General features: G+C 43.8%; 1 protein-coding gene across 3 annotated transcripts in view; it reads left to right on the top strand.

Annotated features, from left to right (window-relative positions):
• Nucleotides 1-25,751, top strand: part of USF1 (upstream transcription factor 1) — a 140,417-nt gene that overhangs the window by 38,365 nt on the left and 76,301 nt on the right. The window contains exons 2-4 of one of the 3 annotated variants that reach the window (XM_085639049.1): nucleotides 3,190-3,272; nucleotides 5,757-5,836; nucleotides 16,825-16,874. In XM_085639049.1, the coding sequence (XP_085495175.1) occupies nucleotides 5,784-5,836; nucleotides 16,825-16,874 (103 nt within the window). In that variant the 5' untranslated portion in view covers nucleotides 3,190-3,272; nucleotides 5,757-5,783. The remainder of the gene's footprint in view (nucleotides 1-3,189; nucleotides 3,273-5,756; nucleotides 5,837-16,824; nucleotides 16,875-25,751) is intronic. The other 2 variants (XM_085639050.1, XM_085639051.1) reach the window with 2 other exon arrangements.

Here is a 25,751-nt window from a genome sequence, read left to right as displayed (position 1 = left end):
GCCGCGCCCACCGACTCTCGAGGCAGTCATTTAGCAGAGGTTCAGCTCCCTCAGCATCTCCCTCTGGAGGGGTGGGCGGGGCAGCCAGCAGGTTGACTCCCGGCGTCATGCTGACTGACATTTCATTGTCAGATTCAGCAGGCCAGGGGGTGGCGCGGAGCGCGCAGCAGGCAGCAGTGCGCATGTTGGGTTTGGATGGGAGAATTTTTCCCACCAGCCCAGTCATGCGCACTAGTGTTTGCTGTGGCTGGCAGCTGCGCATTAGGAGAGCGAGGGTTGATAAATGCTGCAACCCTCTGTCTCCTTATGGGCGGCGAGTATCTCTGCTAAGCCAATCCTGGCGCTGCTGGAGCAGCGTCTGTATTGGCTTAGAGGGGTTGCCACACTCGCGCCAGCAGCATCCGGATTGGTGTATAGTTGCCGCCGGCGGGCGACACTAGCACACAGCTCTGGGCCGGGACCACAGCATGCATTAAGGCGGCAGGCAGCGCTGGGGCATAAAGATCAAAGCTGGTTGACATGGAGCCTTTGGGTCAAAAGAAAGGACTTGGATTCCCCACAAGTCCTTCATCGCCATGAGCCCGAGAGTCTCGACGCGGATTTGGAGTTTCTGGCGGACCTGATTCCAAGGTGAGGGGGCATTTCTTTATAAACTGTCAGCTGCGACCATTACGCTAACACCCTTGTCAGGCAGGCAGCAGGGTGAATCCAGGAGCTCCAGGCAGAGTGCGCTGGGATTGTGTATGGATAGGGCCAGAGCAGGAGCTGCACACATTCACATAGTGCGTCGTTTGTTAAAATACCTTAGTGCTAGTATATTCCATGCATGCACTTCTATCTCCATACTCTCTCTGTCTTGTCTATACTCGTATAGGCACTGTTACGCCTCACCACTTTAAAATGTCACCAGCCGCCACTAAGTTTATTGTTGCTCCTCCCGATGTTCCCGTCTTTTTTTGTCTACCAAGGAAGGAGGAAAGGATTAGCAGACCACTGGGACTGGGGGCTGTGCATAGAGGTTAAACCAGTGCTTAATTTATTATCTAGTAAGGTTGCTTAGCGTTTGTTTCAGAACTCCGGAGCAGGCGCTGACGATTGTCCGGATTTCCAAATACCAAGGCTGTGCAATCTTGATTCCACATCATGCCTCTCCCTTTATTTCACTCTTGCGGGGTCTTTTTCATCTTTTCTTTCTCCTTTTCTCAATGTTTTTCTGTCTTCTGGTTCCTCCTCCTTTCATAATTTTTGTGTTTTTTCTCGCTTTTGCTCCGGGGCATAGTCTGATCAAGAAAGTAAGGGTTGGTATCCAAAAATCGCTGCTGGTGGACCCTGTCTGTAACCACGACTCAAATTAAGCACTGGGTTAAACACAGATCCTGCATTACCAAACTCCTTGGTACCCGTTCTTGGGTTTCTAAGATCATCAGACACCCTTCTTCACGCTCCACCCGAACAGCAGCTCTAAACAATCTAGTATTTCATTTTCTGACCAGCAGACAGATAAAGGCTGAGTTGTTGTTGCTGGGATTCAAACTCATTGCCTGCCGATCAGCACTTTATTCCAAGTCGTGTATGTTTAGTTCATTGAGCTATTGTATGAGGAAACAAAGAAGTAATGGGTGGAATACTTGATTTAATCCCAGCCATTGGTAGTTACTTGCTTCTGCATCCAAGATCGTCCTCATCGTTTTTATTTTTTTGCTCACGATGCCACTTCATAGGAACCAGCCATTTGTAAATCTGTTGTAGACCTGCTCCATTGGAACAGTCCAGCCTGAGCTGCCTGGCAAGGGCCCTTCTGAACGGGAGCATAAGCAATCCAATCAGTTTTGGAGGACTAGTTGGGCCTTGTCAGTTAGCTATAGTTTAGGTTCTGTGGCACAGTGGGTAACCAGCAGATCGACTTCTGGTCATTCCCATGGCACTTAGGATGTCTCACTGAGAAAGACAAATAAGCACTCGCAAAGTCAATAGGTCTTGCCTGTGAGAGCAATTGGCTTTGTCAGTGGTTTGTAGCCATGCTAAACGGCAGCTCGGATGCTTTGTTGTGTGGCTAAATCTAATTTAAAAAAGAGCTACGATGAACTCCGGGCCAATTTTTTATTTTATTTATTAAAGTGCGCTAGCGATGGATGCATCATAGTTCTTTTTTATTAATATCTTTAGCTATGCTGCACAGCAGCCACACTGATATACAGCATGGCTACCAGTCCTTGCCAAAGTTAGCAATGCCTATGCTGTACAGCATGAACAAAAGACAATGGCAAAGCCAGTAGTCTCAATGGCTAGACCTATTGGCTTTGCCAATACTTGTTAGGTCTCCGCACAACACCACTGTCATTCTGAGCAAATCGGTTAACCCGCCCTCATGCTTGTCAAAAAAATGACCTTTGTTAAAACAGCCTATCACATAAAGCCATTATTTCCATGTCTTAGTAAAAATAAATTTGGAAGCAGATAACATCTGTTGCCATAATAAATAACATTTTCAAAAGAGAAAAGGACTTATTTGAAGTGCTTGTGGCACAGTAAAACACAGCTGCAAGAGGTTTAACAAGGATGACGGGGAAGAAGAAAAATATAAGTAGTACCCCCATCACAGTGTGATCAGTGAAAGTACTTGATCCATGCTCCAGCTGAGAGAAGAGGAAGTGCAGCCAGAATGTACTGGCCAATTAGAATGCAGCAAATTTGTGACAATAAAGCGTATGAATGTTAAGCAATGGGTGGGCTGCAAGCCTCTAGTTGTATACAATATCTCTCCCAAGCAAGAGCGTTGCAGGCACAACCTAAAAACATAATGGCTGCAATGTTTGAATTAATCTCAACTAATTATTTTGAGCATCATTTTAGACCATTGTTACTTAATTGTTTTTTGCCCACAATGTCACCTCAGAACAGAACCAAATGTATGCTTGTGTTACTGTTTAGAGTGGGCCTAGCCTCGTATTTTGTTGCTCAGACTTTACTTACTGGAGCAGGACAAAAGGTGATTTGCGTATGACTGGTTCCTGTCTGAGGTGGTGTGGTGAACAAAAAATTATGAAATGGGACACACCTGTGTTGTTTGGCTCTTTTGCTCCACCTACCGGCTATAGTGTATATGTATTGCTAAACATCACATGCAGACTGACCCCTCATTTCATTTGTAAAGTTATTACAAATCTAAACATATATTGTCATTTACAGGATTTGCTTTAGAGTTCAAACTCATTGAAAAACCATTCTGGGGATGTTCCTGGTCTGATGTGACACACAGGAATTATGAAGGGGTGAGTTTTCCATTGCTGTTTTGCTTTTACGGTTAACACAACCATATTTGTACTTTTAATATATTCGAAGACCAGCCAGCCTTATCTGAAGGGCAAGCAGTAGTAATGTAGATGCTTATGGTAGTAGTGCGGATGACAGTGCTGAATTTATCAAAAATAATAATGTACTTGCAGGAGCCCAAATTCACCTGCAAAGAGTAACCACAAGCTTATGTAAAGATTGTAGGCATTTCTAAACTTGCTACCTTTTCATATTTTGTAGGGGAATACAGATTGCCATGATGAAACAAACAACCTGGCAGCACCTTTTCTGCTCCTTCCCTTCAGGAATATCTATTTAGTAACTTTCTCTGTTCCACACTGATATTGCAATTCCTTCTACAACTGTGATATGGAAACATTAGGCATTTCTGGGGCTTGGTTGTGAGGTTTCTATTAGCTTCAAACATTTATGCCTTCTTTCTTAATTGAGATGTTCTTTGATCTGGAAGACATCATTCTATGTTTAGATCAGCACACTGTTGAGTCCAGATTAGAGATACCTGGAACTCGTGGAGTTTTAACTGCGGAATTCCACTGCGTTACAGAAAAACTTCAAGATTCTGCGAAATGTGCCCACCTTAGAAAATCATACTAAGGGATGCCAAATCTAGCTTGCCAGGTCGCATATTCTGGAGCCTCCTGGGGAAAAATTCCGCCGCGCAGCTTTCGGCGGGATTAGGCCAAAATGCCTCTGGCAAAATGGAACATTCCGCCCACCCCTAGTCTAAATACCACAACTCCACTCTTTTGAAAGCCAATGCTCCTATTTGTTGTCATTGCCTTCTGGACACTAATTTATTTTCTCTTTTGAAGCAGTTCTTTCCACACCACTGAGAAATCCTAAACCATGCTAAATAAAGACCTTCACCTGTTAAATTGTCTTTAGATAGATAACATTTGCATTCCCTTTGCATATTCTGCCAATAGCTTGTTGCAGTCACTTTCTTTTCATGATGTACTTTTTTGATTGATATTTTGATGCATTTTAAGTGCCCCAGGAAGGGTCTATACTTTACTTTTAAGTATTCACTACTCTGGTTGATAGAGCTGACCTCTGTGGCCCCAACAGATACAGTAGAATTCCAGAGTGTAGAGCTGCAGGAGCTTATAAAGAAATGTCAATTTAAACACCACAAAGTGAAATCAGGATTTTCATAATTAATTATTTGAGACCGAATAAGGCTCAAAGATATCAGATCATTAAAACTGTGCGTGATAAAGATTTAAAAACGTTAGAACAAGGATCCAGTTCACATGGCTATTTGTACGGTTATGCGACATGAAATGAGTAAATAGTAGCACCTATGAATACTCTGGAAAATGGATTTACTCACATGTGAATACAGCAGTATGGTGCCATTTTACATACAGAAATCTCACCGGCTGGATTACTGGGTACTTGCCAATTGAGAAACCGATTGTATGTTCACATGCTGTCCTTATTGCAGATGTCGAAGTTGCATAGGCGTTGGTTTTGGTTAAGCTCTGGTCATTGGAATTGAGGTATAATTGAGAACTTTGAAATGCTTTCTGTGGGTGTATACTAGCCTGTGTTCATATGCTGGGCTCACTGAGTGACGTGGATGTGTGCTCTGTTAACTTTGCATGGATTTGATTTACCTTTGTTATCTTTGAAAATGTAAAATAAAAATCACATCGGTCTATCTATCGTAAATATCGATCTATGCCTCCCATTCAAGGAATTTTTTGTGTGTTTAAAAATGTCCAAAGATTAATCTGTTTCTGCAACTTTCCAAAACAGTTTGTCGATGTTTATGCCCACTGTATCCCATTATATCGTTTATAATTTGTGTGCCAGGAATATACATATGGTCTTTGTTTTGAGCTCCTGACTAAATCAGTCATAATTACAGTGATATTCATACTGCCTTCTAGAGCCCTGTAGATGCATTTTGTAAGACTATAAATCTTAACATTTTACTATTGTCAGGTGTGTAATAGATCTGTGAATTGTTTTCATAGGGCAAGCTGAAGGAAGTGATAGTTAAAAATGTTTGTACTCTTAGTGGAATTCTGACGTCACTATTTAAAATTATTGGTAGAAGTAATTAAAATTGTTTTTGAGTTATTATTTACCAGCATAGTAAAATACTGTATGCAGTTCAGCCTATTGCATGTCAGTTGAGGAAACAACTTGTTTTAAAATAAATAAATAGATCTTGTAGAAAGAAGAAAGAGGGTATTTTTAATTTAACTATTTCTCTTTTAACTGAGGAACTATTTCTCACTTCTATACTTTGCATCTTAAAAGGTGCTGTGATGGTTTTCTTGAACTCCTTTGTTTTTGCGTCATGTTACCCTTGCTTTGTAAATTGATGTAGCTCCCCAACTTAAGGCTTCAACTCCTGAATGCTGGGTTTGAATCCAGAATAAATGCCCTATTTAGAATCTGGTTAATCTTAAATTATTTCATTCCATAAGGTGGTAAGCATATGGAAGGGGAGCAGAATGTCAGATAACTTGCCCTCATCTTTATACCTCCTTCCCTTGGTTGATGAAAGGTACAGTTTTTTTATATACCTATCCTGGAGTTGAGTTGTCTGGTAATTGCATTTATTTGATTGTTCCAAATTTACTGCTTGACTTTGAAGTATCATAAATATGCTGTCTTCCTGTATCATGGTCTGAGTAAGTTTATTGTATTCCCTGCACATATACTTGGCAGTGATTTTTGTTCTCTTTTTAAGTGGAAACCTTCCATATTCCACTTTCAATGGCATATCATTTTGACATCACACCTTTTATCATTTCCTTGTTATCAGTTTTCCCTTTTTTAATAGATGGTTTCCTGGTGTCCTTATCTACTGACAATGCCTCACTGTTAAGTTACTTTAATATATATATATATATATATATATATATATATATATATATGTGTGTGTGTGTGTGTGTGTGTGTGTGTGTGTGTGTGTGCACAAAAGAAGCAGAGAACTCTGGGTATTTTCCAAGTTTAGGTGGTGAGCAGATGCTGTATAGAGCACCCTACAACACTTGTGACACTGAATCTTCTCACCTCCAATGTCTACTTTTCTAGCACAGTTTTTAAGCATTGAATTAGCCAAGTGCTATCCACGCTGAGCTAGAAAAGGACAAAGGGCCTGATTATGATGGCGGTGGGACGTTCGTCCGACTGCCATTCTATTGGGGATGGGACTGGCTGTCAGCGGTCCCGTCATAGGCATTACAATGCAACCGCCTTCAAGGCAGTCACAATATGTATGTTATGTATTGCGATGTGTGCTGCGGGCTGCAAACGCACGCTGCACTACAGATAAAACACACATTTTGCATATCCCTGCACTATAGCATGGTGCAGTGATATGTGGGGGGGGGCCCATAGGGGCTCCCAGAACCCAAGGCCAGGAGCAAGGGGGGGAGGCACTAGGGGCTCTTAAAGTCCCTTTCCACCTGCCTTTTCATGGTGGGTTAGCCGCAATGAAACCACACACAGAAAGGGACATTGTAATCCCTACGGCAGTGCCTGAGCAGGCAATGTCACTGTTGTAGGGATACAAGTTCCTCTATCAGGCTCCTTGAGGCGGTCTGATATGTGGCGTTCGGTCTCTCCGACCGCCTGCCATTGTAATGTGGTGGGTGGTCGAGCGGTGTTCGATGGCGGTAGGACCGCCACCAATGGCCTGTTGGCCCCCCCGCCATCGTAATGAGGTCCAATGTCTTTTGCCCTTTCTACAGCAAAATCTTTAAACATAGGATTAGCACAGTATCATCAAAGCCGAGCTGTGAAATGGCAAAAACCTTTTACTACTCCAGGTCCAGTATTATAGCTCTGAAATTGCTTTCCAGGTTGGCTTGGATGGTATTTTACCAATGGTGATCTGCCATGTTTGTGGAGATATCAAATAAACATTTTGAAGCATTGCCTTAAGTTCTGTTGAAAGAAAGATCAACAAAAGCAAGGTCATGTAAATACGCTCTGCTTTACGTGCACCCCTGGCAATCAAGTCGCACGCTACTTATACGCAGAGACTTGAGATATATGTATGTGTGTGTATATGTATGTGTGTATATATATAAATATATATATATTCCAAAACACCATGCCCTCAGGCGAGGCAGCACACGAGCAGCACCGCAATCCAGCGGGTAGAAGACACATCAGCATGCCGGTGTCAGCTTGTCAGTCGTTCTTCGCCTGACGCGTTTCTGAGCCGTTCGCTCGTCAACGGCGGCCCTGCCGTGGAGGCATGCACCACCCCGATTCTATGGGGGTCACGGACCGGTATGCTGATGTGTCTTCTACCCGCTGGATTGCGGTGCTGCTCGTGTGCTGCCTTGCCTGAGGGCATTGTGTTTTGGAATTGATACGCGGCGGCCCTGCCGTGGAGGCATGCACCACCCCGATTTTATGGGGGTCACGGACTTGAATTCACTATAGTCTGAGGTGAAGCAGCATCAAGGGATTAATGGACACGCAGTATTCTGGGGCCCATTCGGGGCTTTTCATATTTCAGCTGTGGCGCTCCCATTCAGGGAATTAACACTTACTATGTATCCCACAATGCAGCGTTTCAAACTCATTTGAGTTTTATTTGAATAAATAGTGGGAGTGTTAAGCGCCAAGGACAGTCGAGCCTCTGATGACGAGCGAACGGCTCAGAAACGCGTCAGGCGAAGAGCGACCGACAAGCTGACACCGGTATGCTGATGTGTCTTCTACCCGCTGGATTGCGGTGCTGCTCGTGTGCTGCCTTGCCTGAGGGCATTGTGTTCTGGAATATATATATATATATATATATATATATATATATATATATATATATATATATATATATATATATATATATATATATATATATATATATTCATATTCACTCACACTCCCGAACACAATTTACTGAAGTCCGGTGCTTCAAATGCGGCGGTCCTGGACGGGCTCCGTCAACCCAATATTCACCACCAACTTTTGCATTTCCAAAAGAAAACCAGGACACTCAGGAGTGTGTTGAAATTCACTGAAAAAATAATAGGTTTTAGGAGTGTTATAGTTAGCTGGACATTTCACTCGAACAAAACCATTGAAATTCCTCCGATATAGTTGGTTGTACTAACTACATCTCGCGCGCCGCAATCCACTGCTGATGATGTCACATATTACATAATTCATGACATGGTCAGTGACATCACTGGTGACATTTCAAATGACATCATCCAGTGAATGTGGTTTGGTTCGTTATTTAAATATGTATTATATAGCAATTTGCATTGAAGAATGAATGGATATATAAATATCTGGATGGAGGATTTAGTAGCAGTGTGATTGACTGTTTACTTGACTAATTTATAGTGTCTAACTAAATATGTTGGATAGTGACAAAACTGTGTGAATATCTGTATCACTTTGTCAGTTGTTGTGTAAACTGCTGCACCAGTTGGTTACTAGCTACGTGAAAGTCTATATTATTTATTGATTAGTTAACTGAGTATTTGTATGGGTGAGTGAATGTGTGTGGTTCGGTGGGGGGTGTGTGACTGCCCAAAGATGTGTGAATAGTTGATTCAGTAGGTATCTGAAGTTAAACCTACATGTTATAACAGTTGTTTGGGTGAGTGAATATCTTTATGGGTGTGGCGATGAGCCAATATATGTCTCAATGGTACATGTCCAACAAACTAGAAAGATAAAAGCCAGTGTATGTGTCAGTTGTTGTATATAAATAAGTATACATACGACTCAGTGATTGTATGAGTGACTGTACGGATTACTGTATAGTTGTAATACTGTTTTTATAACACACTAAGGATGAGTTATTATCTATATGAATAGATGAAGTGGTGTTTTTATAAGTGTATAGCCAAGTAAAAGTAAGTATGATCCATTGTTTGCATAAGTGAGTAGGATGACTTCATAAGTGATTAGGATGTGTGCTGGTGTGTAATGTCGATGTAGGTGTATAAGTATATTTGATAGTGTTCTATTGATCATTGACAGCATGTATGAGTGAATCTATAGGTAAGTGATTAGATGTGTGTATATGACACGGCTACCAGTCCTCGGGATCGGATTGATGATTGAGGGGTCCACCTCTTGATCTAACCAAGCCTATTTGCCGTAATGGCACAGGTCAGCGGAAGGATCAAGTGGGGGAAGGAAAGGAAGGGAACGCCAGGGAGGGAGATCTGCAATGAGAAAAGAACAGAACATATACTGGTAAGTATCACTTTAAGCACACATACTAGACAGACGCCTGTGCTCTAGGCATGCTTGGTTCAATAAACCCCTATACCTGTAAAGGAAAAGAATCATCCATTCAACTGATGGCGGCAGTAAACTAAGGTTGAGGGGTGGCTGTTTCGTGGGCAAAATTTGCGTGGGGGGAATTTCTGCAGTAATGAGAAAGAAACAATGATCAACCCCACAGTCGCAATCCTACTCTCGTTTAATCATGCCCTGACGTATGTACCAGCACCTACCCTCCTCAAGACTCCACCGTGCCTCACAGGGGTAGAGCGTAGCCCTCTACCACTCGTGCCAACCCCTGTTAAGATAGTCGAAGAAACACCATTAGACATACGGTAACCTGTTACGTCACAATCGCTGTAAGCCACCAGCATACATTCGCACGCTCTTCCCCTCGGGTGCTACTATCACCTGTAGCTGCACCTTATGCGTTAAAAACAACGTGGGCAGTGTAGATCACCACACAACGAGTCTTCCAAGGAATGTGGTATCCTGTCGTAACCAGACAGAACTCAGAGTAACAGTGAGGCCCTAGGAACTGTCACGGGTTATACGCCCCCCCCCCCCACCCCCCTCCCCTCCCGCCGGCCGACAATGCAGGCCGATCACATCCAGAGCGAGCGCCTCGCTCTCTCCGCCTGCCGAAAATGCAGGTCGGTTAAATCCACGGGGCTGTGAGAGATATAACCCAAAGGCTACCGCCAGCCTCCGCACGAGCATCTGCTCCAAAACGGAGGTGGGCTCCCAAAACACGGACTATAAGCGGTGCAAGCACCCTTACCGGACCAGGAGTACTGGAACAGGGATCTGAATCGGTCGCGAGCTCAACTCCAACAACGAATTTCCGACAGCGTTGTGAAGCGGACTTCCTGTTTTGTGCGTCTTCGTCGCGTAGTCTCGCGGGACGCGCTAGGCCTTCTGGGAGGTGTAGTTCTTGGCGGCGCGGCGAATGGTCGGCACTGTTTCTCCGTGCGCGCTCGCCAGCTGAAACATGACAGTATAGATCTAGGAATCACTGAGTGGGTGTTTAGAAACTTGTATTGGTATGTCAATGGTTTTAAATCTGGCACTCTCTATTTTACAATGAGTGATGAAAGGTTATACTAGTGTATGATGAGGTGTATCTGATTGTCACGTGGATGATGTCATCAGTGATGTCATTTGAGATGTCATCAGTGATGTCACTGACCATGTAATGAATGATGTAATATGTGACATCATCAGCAGTGGATTGCGGGCGCGCGAGATGTAGTTAGTACAACTAACTATATCGGAGGAATTTCAATGATTTTGTTCGAGTGAAATGTCCAGCTAACTATAACACCCCTAAAACCTATTGTTTTTTCAGTAAATTTCAAAGGTTTTTTAAATGCTAATTCCTAACTATATCGGGCCTGAAACCTATGGCTTTTTCAGTGAATTTCAAAGGTTTTTTTAAATGCTAATTCCTAACTATATCAGACCTGAAACATATGTTTTTTTCAGTGAATTTCAAAGGTTTTGTAAATGACAATTTTTAATGTATTAATTGTTATACTGATTTTTTTTATACTGATTTACTTCATTGTTTAAACTGTTTATTTTTAGATATTTTATTTTTGTATTTACATTATACATTTCAATACAAAATATACTTTCTCAGAATAAATTACTTTAGTTTAAATACTTTGCAAATAGGCAATAGACTTTTAAGTACAATAGTTACAGTTGTTGCAATGGGCAACACAATTTCATACACAAAGCAACATTGAGCTCAATGTGAATTTCTAGTCAAATGCAATTAGTTACTTTATGGATTACTTTTCTAACCAAAGGAGTGGATGCTAAATTCAGTTGAGTAAAAGCGTTTTGGTTACAGTAGTGATTTTTAAGGATTAATATTGTATTTTAAAAGTTGGCACTTAGAAAAATGTTCACATAGAATCACCAATGTTATCCTATGGCAGACAATTCTGTACTGTAAGTAGTGTTATCGTTACTTTTTCTTACTCAGTTGTGGATCCTGGATCCAGCACAGATGAATCTCCTGTAAGCAGTTGAAAGACTGTGTTTGTCATACAGACGATTTTTTAGGAATATTTTTAATATGTGAAAATAGACACTTAGAAACTTTTCTACTTAAAAGCACTCAATGGATTCCTATGGAAGGAAATACAAGTTACTGCTAAGTACGCTTAGAATTACTTTTCAGGGTCAGTGCTGGTCTAAAAGATGCAGCCCTGGGTTCTCTCCTGATAACAGGTGAGTAAATCGTAGTTCGTAGTTCGGCTGATTTTAGAGGAATATTTGTACGTTTCAAAAATGGACACTTTTAGAAACATTTCTGCTGAAAACCACACAATGGATTCCTATGGAAGGAAATACAAGTTACTGGTAAGTACGCTTAGAATTACTTTTCAGTGTCAGTGCTGGGCTAAAAGATGCACCCCTGTGTTCTCTCCTGATAACAGGTGAGTAAATTGGAATCCGCAGTTCGGCTGATTTTAGAGGAATATTTGTACGTTTCAAAAATGGACACTTTTAGAAACTTTTCTGCTGAAAACCACACAAGGGATTCCTATGGAAGGAAATACAAGTTACTGGTAAGTATGCTTAGAATTACTTTTCAGGGTCAGTGCTGGGCTAAAAGACGCACCCCTGTGTTCTCTCCTGATAACAGGTGAGTAAATCGGAATTCGTTTGCAGTGTTCAGAGGCCATGCCCCTTTTTACAATACTCTGCAACGCAGCTCCGTGGCGCTTCCTGGAGGTACCTGGTGGGCTAGTTGACCCCTAGGGGACCTCTGGATTGAAGAGGAATGAATTCCCCAACTTAAAACCCGCCACAGGGCATTTTTGCACAGTATCACCTCAGGCCCCGCCCCCTACCTTTACCACTGTGCAAACGTGCCCTGTGGCGAGTTTTAAGTTGGGGGATTAAGTCCCCTTGAATCCTGAGGTCCCCTAGCGGCCAACTAGGCCACCAGGTACCTCCAGTAAGCGCCACGGAGCTGCGTTGCAGAGAGGTTTAAAAAGGGGTGTGGCCTCATTACACCTCTCTGCAACGCAGCCCCCTGGCGCATACTAGAGGATCCTGGTGGGCTAGTGTGCCCCCAGGGACCCCCAGTATTCAAGGGGAATTAGTTCCCCCCCTCTGCAAACATGCCAGGGGGCGCGTTTGCAGAGTGGTGTAAGGAGGGGGTGTGGCCTCCGGCCCGATCCCGGGCTTTTATTATTTTTTTAAATCTTTTTAGAAGGGGGGGCTGTGTAGCCCCCCTTCTTTTTCCATTTTTTTTGGCCCTGGGGACCCCATCCCCCAGGGCCTGCCCCCAATTTTTGTTTATATTGCACCCCCCCCCCCCCCGAGGCCATAATTTGCCCCGGGGACCCCATCCCCCGGGGCATGGCCCTTTTATTTAAAAAAAAAAAAAAACATTTTTTAATGGGCGGGGCTGCGTAGCCCCCCTTCTGGCCACTTTTAAGGCCCAGGGGACCCCATCCCCCGGGGCCAGCCATTGTTTTTAAAAATTTATTTATTTTTTCTATTGGGGAGGGGGGCCGCGTGGCCCCCCTCCCAGGCCACTTATGGCGCTGGGGACCCCATCCCCCGGGGTCCTGGCCTCTGTTGGGGGCCGTGGGGGGGTCCACAATCCCCCCCCGCGGTCCCAGCCGGCTCCCTGCGGGAGCCGGCATTGCTTTTCCACATGGGGAGCTGCTAACATGCTGCTTCCCATGTGGAAAAGCAATCAGCTTTGCTTCATTGAAGCGAGAGCAGGTTTCCCTGCTCTCGCTTCAATGAAGCAAAGGAGTTTGCAATGACAGGGCGGAAGCCGCGAGGCTCCCGCCCTGTCATTTCAAACTACAGTGTCTCCGGGGGTGGGCACCCCGGGACACTGCAGGAGCCGGCCCTGGGGGGTGGCGGTCCCCAGGGCCACGACAAGGCTCCAGGAGGGGGGGCCGCGTGGCCCCCCCCTCCCACACTGACAAGTTGCCCCGGGGGTGGCGGTCCCCGGGGGTGGGGGGTCCTGAGAGTTCCCCCCCCCCCCCCATCCCAAATAATTTAAAGCCCCAGGTGGTGGCGGTCCCCGGGGCTGGGGAGGCCGCGAGCCCCATTACCAATTTTCAATAAGCCCGGGGGGGGTGCGGTTCCCGGGGCTGTGGGGGGCTGTGAGCCCCCCGCATATAGTATCTTTGAGCCCCGGGGGGTGGCGGTCCCCGGGGCAGTGTGGGGGGGATTAGGACCCCCCGCACTTTTTTAATTCTGCCCCCTTGCTCCTTGTGGGACCCCCTGAGCAGGCCTAGGGGGTTAGGGTGTTTTTATCCTGGCCCCTTGTCGTGTTTTTCGCGTTTGGTTTATAGGTTTCTTGTGCCTCGGCACAAGATGGCTGCCAACACTTCCTGATCTGGAGTGTTGACAGCCAATTAGAATACAGCTCGTGCACGGCAGGGTGCGTGCTGGGTGCGGTGAGGGTGCGCGGATCCTCCGAGGCCATAGATATATCTATCTTTTTAACTCTAATTTTCTCAGGAACTACTGAACGGATTTACATCATTTAAGCAAAAGGCACGAGTCTGATCTGAGGACTACCTCTTTGCCAAATTTGGTGTAATTCTGTTCAGCAGTTCGGGCTGTATCTGCGTCAACAGGTCCTATGGGTAAAACACGTTTTGGGATCCCCCTTTTATCTCGGCCCCCGCTTGACGAATCACCGTGAAATTTTCAGGATAGGAGCGGACCGGAGCTGGCCAAAAGTTTGGAAAATTTCGCGCAGATTCGTCAATCGGCGCCAACGTTATTCCAAATAGAATGTTGTGGATTTCCTGTGGAAAATAGGTCCTAACTATATCTACCTACTGGCGACCGCCAGTAGGATGTGTATATATATATAGATATATTACAAAGAATTGCCACAAATCTGCCGAACTCCTTGCGTGACGGGTGCTCCTTTGTGCAAGTGGCATGCACGTAATCAATAACCTACAACAAAGTCCCCCCTTCTAGGAACAAATACGGAGCACTCCTGGGTTTTGTAATTCTTTCTTTATTTCACCCAGCATGACGCGTTTCGTCTGGAACGACTTTCTCAAATGCTGCTCAGTGATCAAGAAAGTCTCTAGCATTGCGATGTTTAACAGTCTCATTAGGCCCCTCCTGCACAGTGTTTCAGCAAGAAAGGACTGCATGCTCCACCCAGCTCCTCCTGAGTCCTGATTTACATAGCCGCCATCCTGGAGTCTGTGACTTTTCTCTTACATTCTACTGTAGTGTTATTATTCACAATAAACATTCTTCCTCGTAAGCTTCCATTCAATAATGGGAAACGGGGTCCATGAAGGGGGACTTTGTTGGATGGATGGATGGATATATATATATATATATATCTCGCTCCACTCCTTCTTTTTGTCCAAAGGAAAATGTCGCACTCGCGGAGCGTTTTCAACACAATTTTAATCGGATAGCCAAATGACCAGCAACAGACGAGTTTCGGCGAGATGCTTTTCTCGATGTCACTAGCACATCAGAAACGCCATGTTTTTCAACATTGCCTTAATCAACAACATGAAGAAAGGACTAACATGATCACTCTAACACCAGCGCCATTTTGTAATGGATACGAATACTGGTCTATCGCATCTTGCAATATATTTACAAATAATTGTGCGATGTTGTTACTCAAATGTGCATGGTCTATATAAACACTCTATTGCACCTTCGCTGTATATAACAGTTTTACGAGTACACAATATTGAATGATGTTGAAAAACATGGCGTTTCTGATGTGCTAGTGACATCGAGAAAGGCATCTCGCCGAAACGCGTCCGTTGCTGGTCATTTGGCTATCCGATTAAAATTGTGTTGAAAACGCTCCGCGAGTGCGACATTTTCCTTTAGACAAAAAGGAGTGGAGCGAGATATTGTTGCGGGGTCTACACCCGTAAAGTCTGCACCTGCCTACGAGTGCTTCGCTTTTCTGTGGAACTGGGAGCGGATATATATATATATATAATTTGATTACATTTAATTATATATACTGATTCATTATTACTTACTCCTCAAAAGTAGTTCTTTTTTGGCAATCTTACCTGCATTGATAGAGGTATGCACTTTCTGTTTGATCTTTTCCCTGCATTCATTATGCTTCGATGCTGTTGATTCATTCAGTTTTACAGCATTTGGCTTTCAGTGCTATTTCAGCATAGCGATCTGTTAAGGTGATTTCTACTTTGATGTGATGGAATGTGATGGAGAGCAACATTATTACTACTTAAAAATTATATACATTTATTTTCAACTTTTTGCTTTTCCTTTACTAAAATATTGTAGTATATGGGAAGCAAGTCCAAAATTATCCAATGGAGCATTACAGTTAATGTAATGCCAATTCTCTTTTTATTAGCAGTTTTAACAAATATAATATGCATTTAAAATCGATATGAGAACTACGTCTGTCAATAAAGTTTGAAAACCTGGGTTTTTTAGGTCTAGATTTACCTTAGTTGTAAATACTTAATGCGATTTTTCTGTTCCTTCATTAAAAAGAAGCAACTAATTATTATGTTTTTACGTTATCTATTTAGTTTCCAGCTGTTTTCAGTTAGATTTATAGTCTTATGCTGTCTTTTGTATTTGAACATCGCCGTTTTATATTTTAGTCAGTCTTGATGTAACAAATACTTTGTGTTAAAAAAAAAAATGCACTGCACTTATTGTTCTTAAATCTCAATCTTCTCAACATTGAGATAGGTTTGGTAAGGTATATCAATATCTACTTACAAAAGCATAGGTTTCTTTGCATTAATTCTTCCTATATGTGGGTCAAATATCTGTTCGCTATTGTAAACGTGTATTAATAACATTCTGATTATTCACTTCAATTCCATCACAGCAGTAGAAAACAAAGCTTGTTTTTCACTGCCATGATTCAACAATGTGCACCTTCCAGGCTCTGTTTTAAAAAAAAAAAAAATGGGAAAAGAAAACTAAGACCTTTAGAAAAAAAAGAAAAAACGCATCCACCTCAAAGAAACCAGTGTTGTTCAAAAAAATATTTATCCTCCTACTATTTTTTGTGTTTAAAAATATTGCACAGCAAACCCAAAACGTTCTTAATGCCAATTGAGGAAGTAGGAGAAGGTTCTACATAAATGGGCTGTATAGATTTTTGAAAGGGGCACTGCTATTCTTCAGCACAGGGACAGGAATTTGCTCTACATCCACATATGACATACGCTGTAAGATATTGTGCAAGAATTTAAATGATTTCTAACCTCAACAGAAGAAAATATTCATGTATCCATACTTCCTTTCCAGACAACAGAAAGTGGTGGAGACTGAAGACGGAAACCTGCAGCTCCAAGAAGGTGCGTTTTCGAGGGGGTTTTTTCGGGGGCTTACTTAAGGTGATCAGGTTTACAAAACACTATAACCATAAGAAGTCGTGCAGAAGCCTTCTCGTGAGTCGGCTTCTTCTCAGTTTTGCCCCTTTATAAAGCAATGAGACTTCCGGTTTGGCTGAAAATGACATTGCAACCTTTTCTTCTGCATCTCCTATAAAATGTCTTTCCCGTCACAGACTAATAAGAACAAGCATTGGCATAGCCAATAGGTCTCGCCTTTGGGACCTTGTAAGTGTTTAGCCATGCAACAGTTGTTGCACCAAAGAAATTGTGCTGCATAAATAAATACTTATAAGGTCCCAAAAGCGAGACCTATTAGCTATGCCAATGCTTGTTCTTTGTAAAGAAATAGATGCTTGTTTCTATTTCTTTACTTTTGCTATAATCGGGGCACCGGCGCTTTATTTTCAACATTAAAAGTAAAGCGCCGGTGCCGCGATTATACCAAAGGTAAAGAAATAGAAACAAGCATCTATTTCTTTACAAAGAAAAAAGTTGGGGGGAAAAATGCTACCGCCGGCCACAGCCTGCAGTGCAAGCACATGCACTGCATGCTGTAGCCGGCGGTAGCATTTTTTGAAGTCCTCCTTACTTAAGGTCTCCGCCAGACCAGCGCAAGCGCTGGGTCAGGCTCGACCTAAAAATGAATCTTCTCTGTGTGTAAATGTACTCTACTGTTGTCAACAAGTGTTCTCCATTGTCTAAGTGCAACCAGCATAGTTTAACCTTCTGCATATGAAACATAGTGTTTGCCACATCTAACTTTGTCTCTAATAATCACAGTATTTTTCTGCAGTGACTGCTGAAACGACTGTGCAGTGTGCATATTCGGTTACATTGTACAAGAGCAAAGACAGAAGAGAACAGAGGCTACAGTGAGAAACGAGCATTTGCAATGCAATCGGTCATGTATTTGTGAATGCTAGAGCTATTGGTGTTGTAAATGATTTTTTTTTATTTCTGCTTTTTGTTTGGGATTGAGTGGTTTATGTTGTTTGTAGAGGAATTATGTGGTTTAAATTGGAATTGTGTGGGGTGGAATTGTGTGGTGTGTAGTGGACTTATGTGGCATGGTGAATCGATAGGGGTGAACGTTGTATAAAATAGATAGAAAATAAGATTGATATGGAAAGGTGTAGTTTCTGTATGAAATGGTGAATGAACTCTAGATAGATAGAGTACCAGAAATAGTGAGTGAGAAAGAAGGGGAGAGAAGGTTATAGATGTATAAAGAGGCTGTGTTTGTGTACGCAGAAGAGACTCAAAGTGTGTGTTTGCGGTTTGGATTTTGTAAAACGTCATGCTAAAGAAACTGCTGAAAGACCTGAAGTGAACTAATATGAGAAATGCTGGATTATTGCATGAGAGAGCGAGAGTGGTGTGTGAGAGAGTATGAGGGAGGGAGTAGTGGGAGGGATATGGGGGGACTTCCTGCATAAACAAAGGATTGTGTTTTTCAGTAGATTGGGCAGCTTTCAGTCTGCTGGGGAAGGTATAGGCACAAGATTCAAACATTTACTGCGTTATAAAACAAGTCCATTGATAGGGAATGTATGCCCCAATAATACAACACACGGACTGTGAACTGAATTGCCTTTATTTACTTTTTCGCATTTAGCTTACTTCTCAGCATTTCCTCAAGTTAATGTGTGCATTGATAACAATTGCCAATACAGCATTAAGGTTCAACTCTCAGTGGTACGATTTCATTTCTGGTATTGCAGCTGAGCCCTCGGAAAGCATACCCCGTGGCTCCCCACCCTCTTCTTTTCACAGATGGTCAGAAAAGCCCCTGCCCCCTTCCTCTTCCCCAGCCGGGTTCTCATGCAGCTGCGAATAATGCTGGGAGACAGATGTCAGAGTGGTACAATCATACAATTTCATTCATGCCACTAACTCTTTAATAACATTAATACAGCAAACATTTTCAATGCAATTGGTCTTACATTTGTGAAAGTTAGAGTTATTTACCTTGCGGCGCTAGAGAACCAGAAAATGGGAAATAGGTTTCGAGGGAGGGGAGGTGGTAAATAAATGACATCAATGTAAAAAGGAATTCTAAAAATAGGGAATGAGTTACTGTACAGGGTTGGGGTTAATGCATGATAGGAGAGAGCTTTGTACTGAAGCTGGGGATCTGTGTGAGAGACAGATCGCGAAAAAGGGCTTAGAGAGAAGTGTACATGAGTGACTGGGAAAAAGAAATTATTAGAGAAGAATGGGGCAGGGGGAGAAGGAATATGAGAGGGAGTGGGATACGGAATCAGAAGGGCTTGGCTTGGCTACTTAAATAAGACACTGGTAAGTGACACTGAATTATTTATCTTTCAAGCTGTAGATGTCACCACCGATCCTACATGTTCAAAGGGGAGTGACTTGTCTTAAAATAACCAGTAGGTTGGCACTATATCTCCCACAGTCTGTAAATAATGTGCTTTAAGCAAGGCCTCTGGATTTACTTGATTTTTGGGCTACAGCGTATTGCGCTTAATTATGGCTTTATCACACTTGTGTTGCAATCTACCATTTGCTCCTTAATTTGGAGATGTTATTTAAAAAATGTTTGCTTCTATGTCAAACGGTTCATAAGTTACATGACTACTGCCATACAGTGGTTGACTTGTTGAACAGGTTAACTATTCAAGCCTGGTGTTTTCGATGATAAACTGGAATTCATGAAGTGTCGGTTTTGCCCGGCCAGTATTAATAAGACAAATGCAGAGATTCATGATGTTTGATTTAAGTGCACACCGCTGGTCAGTTATCACCTGAAATCTTAGTGAATTCTTATAATGAGAATTAGTGCCCAGTTACCAAACCGTAGTAATTTTTACAGTCTCCCACAGTACAGTGTTGTTAGTTCGAAAAATAAGCCACTAATGGCACAAGTTTACATTTACAAATCGGACCACTTTGTCATGCCAAGTCAGGCAGAAGTGTTTGTCAGCTCAATCTATGAGAGCTTCTAAGCTAATCGCTGTATAGCGTATACGGCCAAACCACGTGACTTCCCGAAAAGTGAGAATAATATCTTGGGGCAACCAACAAACATACTAATAACAAGTCAAAGTGATTTTTTTTTTTTTTTTTTTTTTGCTAAGACGAACACCTGAGGCCACCAACGACAATCTGATCTGCTTAATAAAATGTTAACAAATCGACTAGCGTTTATTGGCCAAACAAATAAATGAAACAACAATGGTACAACAATAGCCAGACTCGTGTGCAGCCAGCCCCTCTGTTTTAGAAGTACTGGTGGCTGATGCAGAAGTTCAATGGAATGACCTCCCCATAATTGTATTGGACACAGAGAGGTTAGCCTACATTTAACATGACCAAGCTTATATCTAAAAGGGAAAGCGCGGTCCAGCCTTTCAGTGAAGGCTTAGTGTAAGAAAAGCAATGCAGCAGGGAAGCGTGATTAAAGACGAAACTGTACCAAAGTGTAATAAGAAACGCAGGCAAGGCAGGTGAGCTAATTTTCTTTGTATAAAAAGAACGAGCAGACTGCTTTTAGAGTCCCCTTGGATCTTATCCACTTCTCATACTAGTGCCCACACATTAACACTGCAGCATCTGAAAGCGAAAACATTGTCCAGCCTTTTAGAGGAGGTTCGGTGTATCAAGTGCGTTGTTGTGGAATCACCTCAAATTAAAGGAGCAATGTTGTGGGACGGGTGAGGGGCTGAGGGGACGGCACTGGGAGATTTAGTGACACAACGGTCCTAGGTAGATAGCGATGGAAAATTTAAAACAAGCTGCAACCTCAGAGGAGTGGTGAGGGCCGGCAAGCAGGGTTGTGGGAAGGATGCACAAGTAGATTTAGTGTCGCAGCTGTCCCGGGTAGAGCGCAGAGGACAATTAAATACAAGCAAAATAAAGCTGGGAGGGGTGGTGGAACATTCTGAAAAATCACACTGCTCCGCAACGCTAAAGAGTGCACCCAGTAAAAGACAAATGCAGTACAGGTAAAGGATTGTCGTAATACTCCAGGTGAGGAGCAAGGCACAAGAAGGTGGAACTTATAAGGAAAAAAACAAGCATTGGCATAGCCAATAGGTCTCGCCTTTGGGACCTTATGAGTGTTTTGCTATGCAACAGTTGCATAACTAAACACTTATAAGGTCCCAAAAGCGAGACCTATTAGCTATGCCAATGCTTGTTTTGACTGCTGCAATCTATTGAAGTCTCACGGAGAACATCAAAGCGGCCGTGAAAGTAATCGCGGTAAAGCGCGACGCCCGCGCACATGCACTGTAGGGTCTAGGCTGACCTGGTAGCACTTTTTGGAGCCCTCACAAAAGGTCTCGCCAGACCAGCGCATGCACTGGGTCAGGCGAGACCTAAAAACACACAGAAGCAAGCATTTGCAACTGATGCTCTCCTAAACCAGTCGTCTGCGGGGGAATGGAATGAAAGTCCACATAGCGAATACAGCATGTCTTCCAGACAGTGCATGCGCTGTCCAGGCTTGCCCTAAAAACAGTAAGAGGGGGAGGGCGGGGTAGGTTGGGAGAGTGAGTCAATTAACCGCATTTGTATTCTGCTGACTAATTCATTCACCTCCTCTGTTGCTTCGAAGCACTATGAATAACCGATGTCACTGTTAAGTAATATAAGATGCTTAAATAACTGGCCATGGAACTGGATGAAAGGCTGAGCATGCTTTGCTGAAATTTGAACTCGTGGTCTTCAAATCACAGCATATCTCGCAATAAGTGATTACCTCGCTAAGCCATTGTGCATACTTTCAAGTCTAGCCATCAACTCAACATCCTGTCATTCTGGGCAAATGACTTAATCTCCCCGTGCCTAAAAAGAAAATTAAATGAATGTGTCCTTTTGTAATGTAACTGGTGCTCTTGTAAAGCACTCAGGTTCTCGCTATATAAAAATTCCCCCAAAAAACGTATGATTGAAGTATGAATCTATTAGTTTACGAAGAGTTTTTCACCATTGGATGCGTTCTAGTAATCGCTTATGCAATATTTGCTGCAGCTGAGTTGTGGACGCCCTGTTAAGTGACGGCAGATTCGTCTGGGATGACAGAATTAACCACTCGAGGGCCAACATTCATGAACTACGACGTTAACGTGGAAACGGCAGGAATTCATCTGCAACAGGTTTTTTGCAACCTTTCGGAAATGCAAAGGAAAGTGACTTTGCCACAAACAAGCCTCAGAAATGATGGGAGTTAGGCAACCGTGGTGCCTAAAATCTTTTTTGTGGGTGATCAGAAAATGTATACCTAGTACTTACACTTTTGTTCTTTTCAGATATGAGTAAAATCAAATCAAATGAGCTTTATTCGGTAAGTTAATTTCAAACCATAAAAGCAAGATATGAGTAGGTAATAAGGTGTTCAAATAAATTTTATCTTTGGATAATTCAGCACAAGAAATGCTCTTATCTCTTTATGAGGGCTCAAGGGACAGACAGTAGGTGCAGCCGAATACAGGGAAGCGTGGCACAGACGGGAGGGTGTCAGTTTAGAAAGGCGCAGAGTGATGGGGCACAGCTTCTAGCAAGTAGATATTAAAAGATGGTGTCAGGGCGACTGATGCACAATGATGCGGCTACAGACCACAAGTACATTGCAGACAGATGATGTTTGGTCTCTAAGAAGTGGGCGCTATTTCACACCTGCCCCACGTAAACAAATGTCTTTAAATAGATGATCTAAACACCCTTCCCCCACGCAAACATGCGCACAATTCACGGACGTAGTGAAAGTGTTAGGGGTTTGGGATTTTTAAAAATGATAATACGACCTTTTTTTATGACCCTTGCAATGTTATAATAACATACATTGGGTTTGTACTTTCGTTACGTTGTTAATGGCATGTTAGCATGACAAGTTTGAATGCTATTTAATTGCAATGAGAAATTAATGTTCTAGGCATTTTCCATAAAGGATACCATATTTACACACCATATAAAACATGTTGTGTTATAACATTGCCAAAATGTGCAGAGGAATTAGACTGACAACAATTTGATTATCTGAAAAACACAGCAATTCACTTGAAGAAGCAGAACACTGAGTGTTCAGGAGGTGGGGGCAAAGGGGGTGATGTCTGAAGCTGGTGAAGACACCTCATCCCTCACACGTTAGCCCGTTGGTGTCTTGCACTTGATATACGTCTCTTTCTGCATGCTGTGCAGTGATGGTGAAGCAGGAGAAAGTGTACGTTGGGTGGAGAGGTGAGGAGCGCATCCATGAGGCTGGCAAGACATTTCTTCGAGTTACTTTGAGTAAAGGGGCGGCTGTCTCCTTTGTCCTGACGTACAACACCAGCACCAAGCGAAGGAACCCACTACTATGGATCCTCAATCGATGCTGCAATTTGACTGCATTAGAACCAGAGAGCCAAGGAGTCCAGACCGCAAACCCTCCCAGAGATGTATAGAACACCGACAACAAAGGGAGTTTCATATTGCTGCAAGGTTATCAAAAGCTCTTTTATCGTGTAAAGCATGGGTACTCACAAACTTTCTCTCAGGGGCCAAATTTACAGTGTGGTTTGTGGCCGGGGGCCGCACCGGTGAGTGCGGGGTCAGTGGGGGAGGGGGCGGGGCTAGAACAAAAAAAAATGTGACCATGGGGTTGAACACAGGCCCCTGCAGCGGACGCCTTTGTCCACTGAGCCACCAGACCCGGCATACACACATCTCTCTCTCTGTCTGTCTCTCTGTCTGTCTGTCTGTCTGTCTGGCTCGCTCGCTCGCTCGCCCACTCTCCCTCCCCGCTCTATCTCTCCCTCCCTCGCTCTCTCTCTCCCTCCCTCTGTCTGTCTCCTTCTCTATCTCTATCCCTCTCTCCATCTACCTCCCTCTCTCTCTGTCTCTCTCTCTCCGTCTCCCTGTCTCCCTCCGTCTCTCTCCCTCTGTCTGTCGCCCTCCTCCATCTGTCTCCCTCTATCTGTCTCTCTCTCCCTCTCCCTCTCCGTCTCTGCCTCTGTCTGCCCCTGTCCCTCTCTCTGTCTCCCTCTCCGTCTCTCTGTCTCTGTCTGTCTCTGCCTCTATCTGTCAGCCCCTGTCCTGTCTCTGCCTCGATCTGTCTGTCTGTCTGTCTCTTCCTCTATCTGTCTCTGTCTGTCTCTATCTGTCCCTGCCTCTATCTCTGTCTCTCTCACTCGTTCTCTATCGCTGTCTGTCTCTCTGTCTCTACCTCTATTTGTCTCTGCCTCTATCTGTCTCTGCCTCTGTCAGTCTGTCCTTGTCTCTGCCTCTATCTAGCTCTCTCTGCCCCTGTCTCTATCTGTCTCTGCCCCTATCTGTCTCTATCCGTCTCTATATGTCTCTATATGTCTCTGTCTGTATATGTCAGTCTGTCCCTGTCTCTGTCTATCTCTCTGTCTCTATCTGTCGTTGTGCCTCGGTAAACATCACATCACAGGCTCTTAGAGCACACCTCATCCGGCCCTAACTCCCTGCTGCCCTCCGTCACCTCACCCGGCTCTCACTCCCTGCTGCCCTCCGTCACCTCACCCGGCTCTCACTCCCTACTGCCCTACGTCACCTCACCCGGCTCTCACTCCTTGCTGCCCTCCGTCACCTCACCCGGCTCTCACTCCCTACTGCCCTCCGTCACCTCACCCGGCTCTCACTCCTTGCTACCCTTCGTCACCTCACCTGGCTCTCACACCCTGCTGTCCTCTGTCACCCTGTAATTCACAGCTTGGATCAAAGCGCATATAATTAATTGTACTAAAACACAGGACTTATGTTTGTGCTCGCTTTCAAATTTTACACACCATTATCTTCATGTTCCAATTGGCGATTGCTATGTCTGTGATTGTGTTACTTGTTTTGTTGATGGGCTGTAACTGGAAAACAAACTTTTCTCTCTCTAACTCTCTCTCTCTCTCTCTCTCATTCTGTTTCTCTTTCTCTCTTCTGCTGTCTCTTTTCTTTTCATCTGTGTCCCTCTTTCTCTTTACCTTATTTTCCTGCCTGTGACTGCGTTTCTCCATGTAATGTCTCTTTTCTAGTTTTTTGCTCTATCCTCCCCATCATTTTTAACAGGACACCCTGACATAGCTTGCATGACTCTTTTTAATGGAAAATTCCAGTGAAATGCAGGGCCACATGCATCATCACCTAGTTGGTTTTGGCAATGATATGGTTATTCCATGTTACTTTCTGGCACACTTAATACCAAGTTAGCAATTTACCCCTTCATTATACAACATCCCTCGATTTCCTCTGCAGTTTGCCATCCACTTTCACCCTCTGTCACCACACCCCGCGTGTGTGTCAGCACGGGCTGAGATAGCTTCCGGGGCGCACACACAGCCGCACCAGAGTACTTCACAGGTCTTTAAAAGACCATTTACTGCTACTAAGCTTTGTTTTATTTAACCTCTTCTCAGCGCCCCTGCATCTCCACTCAGACTAGAGCTGGAATCGCCCGGCCCACATAGAGCAGAGTCTCTTGGAGTCTGCACTGCTGCAACCGGTGGTGTTTGCTTACACTATTTAAAAAAAAAACCACCGGTACGATGTCTGCAAGGTCCGCGGGCCGCCACGGAAGGTTTGTCGGGCCGCTGGCGGCCCGCGGGCCGTACTATGAGTACCCGTGGTGTAAAGGAAAATCAGACCGCGCTGCTGAGATGTGACAAGTAAATGAAGCTATGAAACCAGTGGGTCTCTGTCTGGTGAAAGGGAGTGGCAATCAGCGGTGGTATATAGGGCCGGCGGCAGCAGAGGCCATTAAGCAGCTTTTATTGAAGGTCAGCTGCTCTGGCGGGCTTGCTTGTGTTAAGGCCACAAAACCGATGGGGAGTGCATAGGGAAGAGGCCAAGAGCAGCAACAGATAGAACAGCAAGCCTAGGATA

Source organism: Triturus cristatus, chromosome 12 (assembly GCF_964204655.1).
Source record: "Triturus cristatus chromosome 12, aTriCri1.1, whole genome shotgun sequence".
Lineage (NCBI taxonomy): Eukaryota > Metazoa > Chordata > Amphibia > Caudata > Salamandridae > Triturus > Triturus cristatus.
Note: the sequence above shows the minus strand (reverse complement) of the source record. Positions and strands in the feature narration are given on the sequence as shown.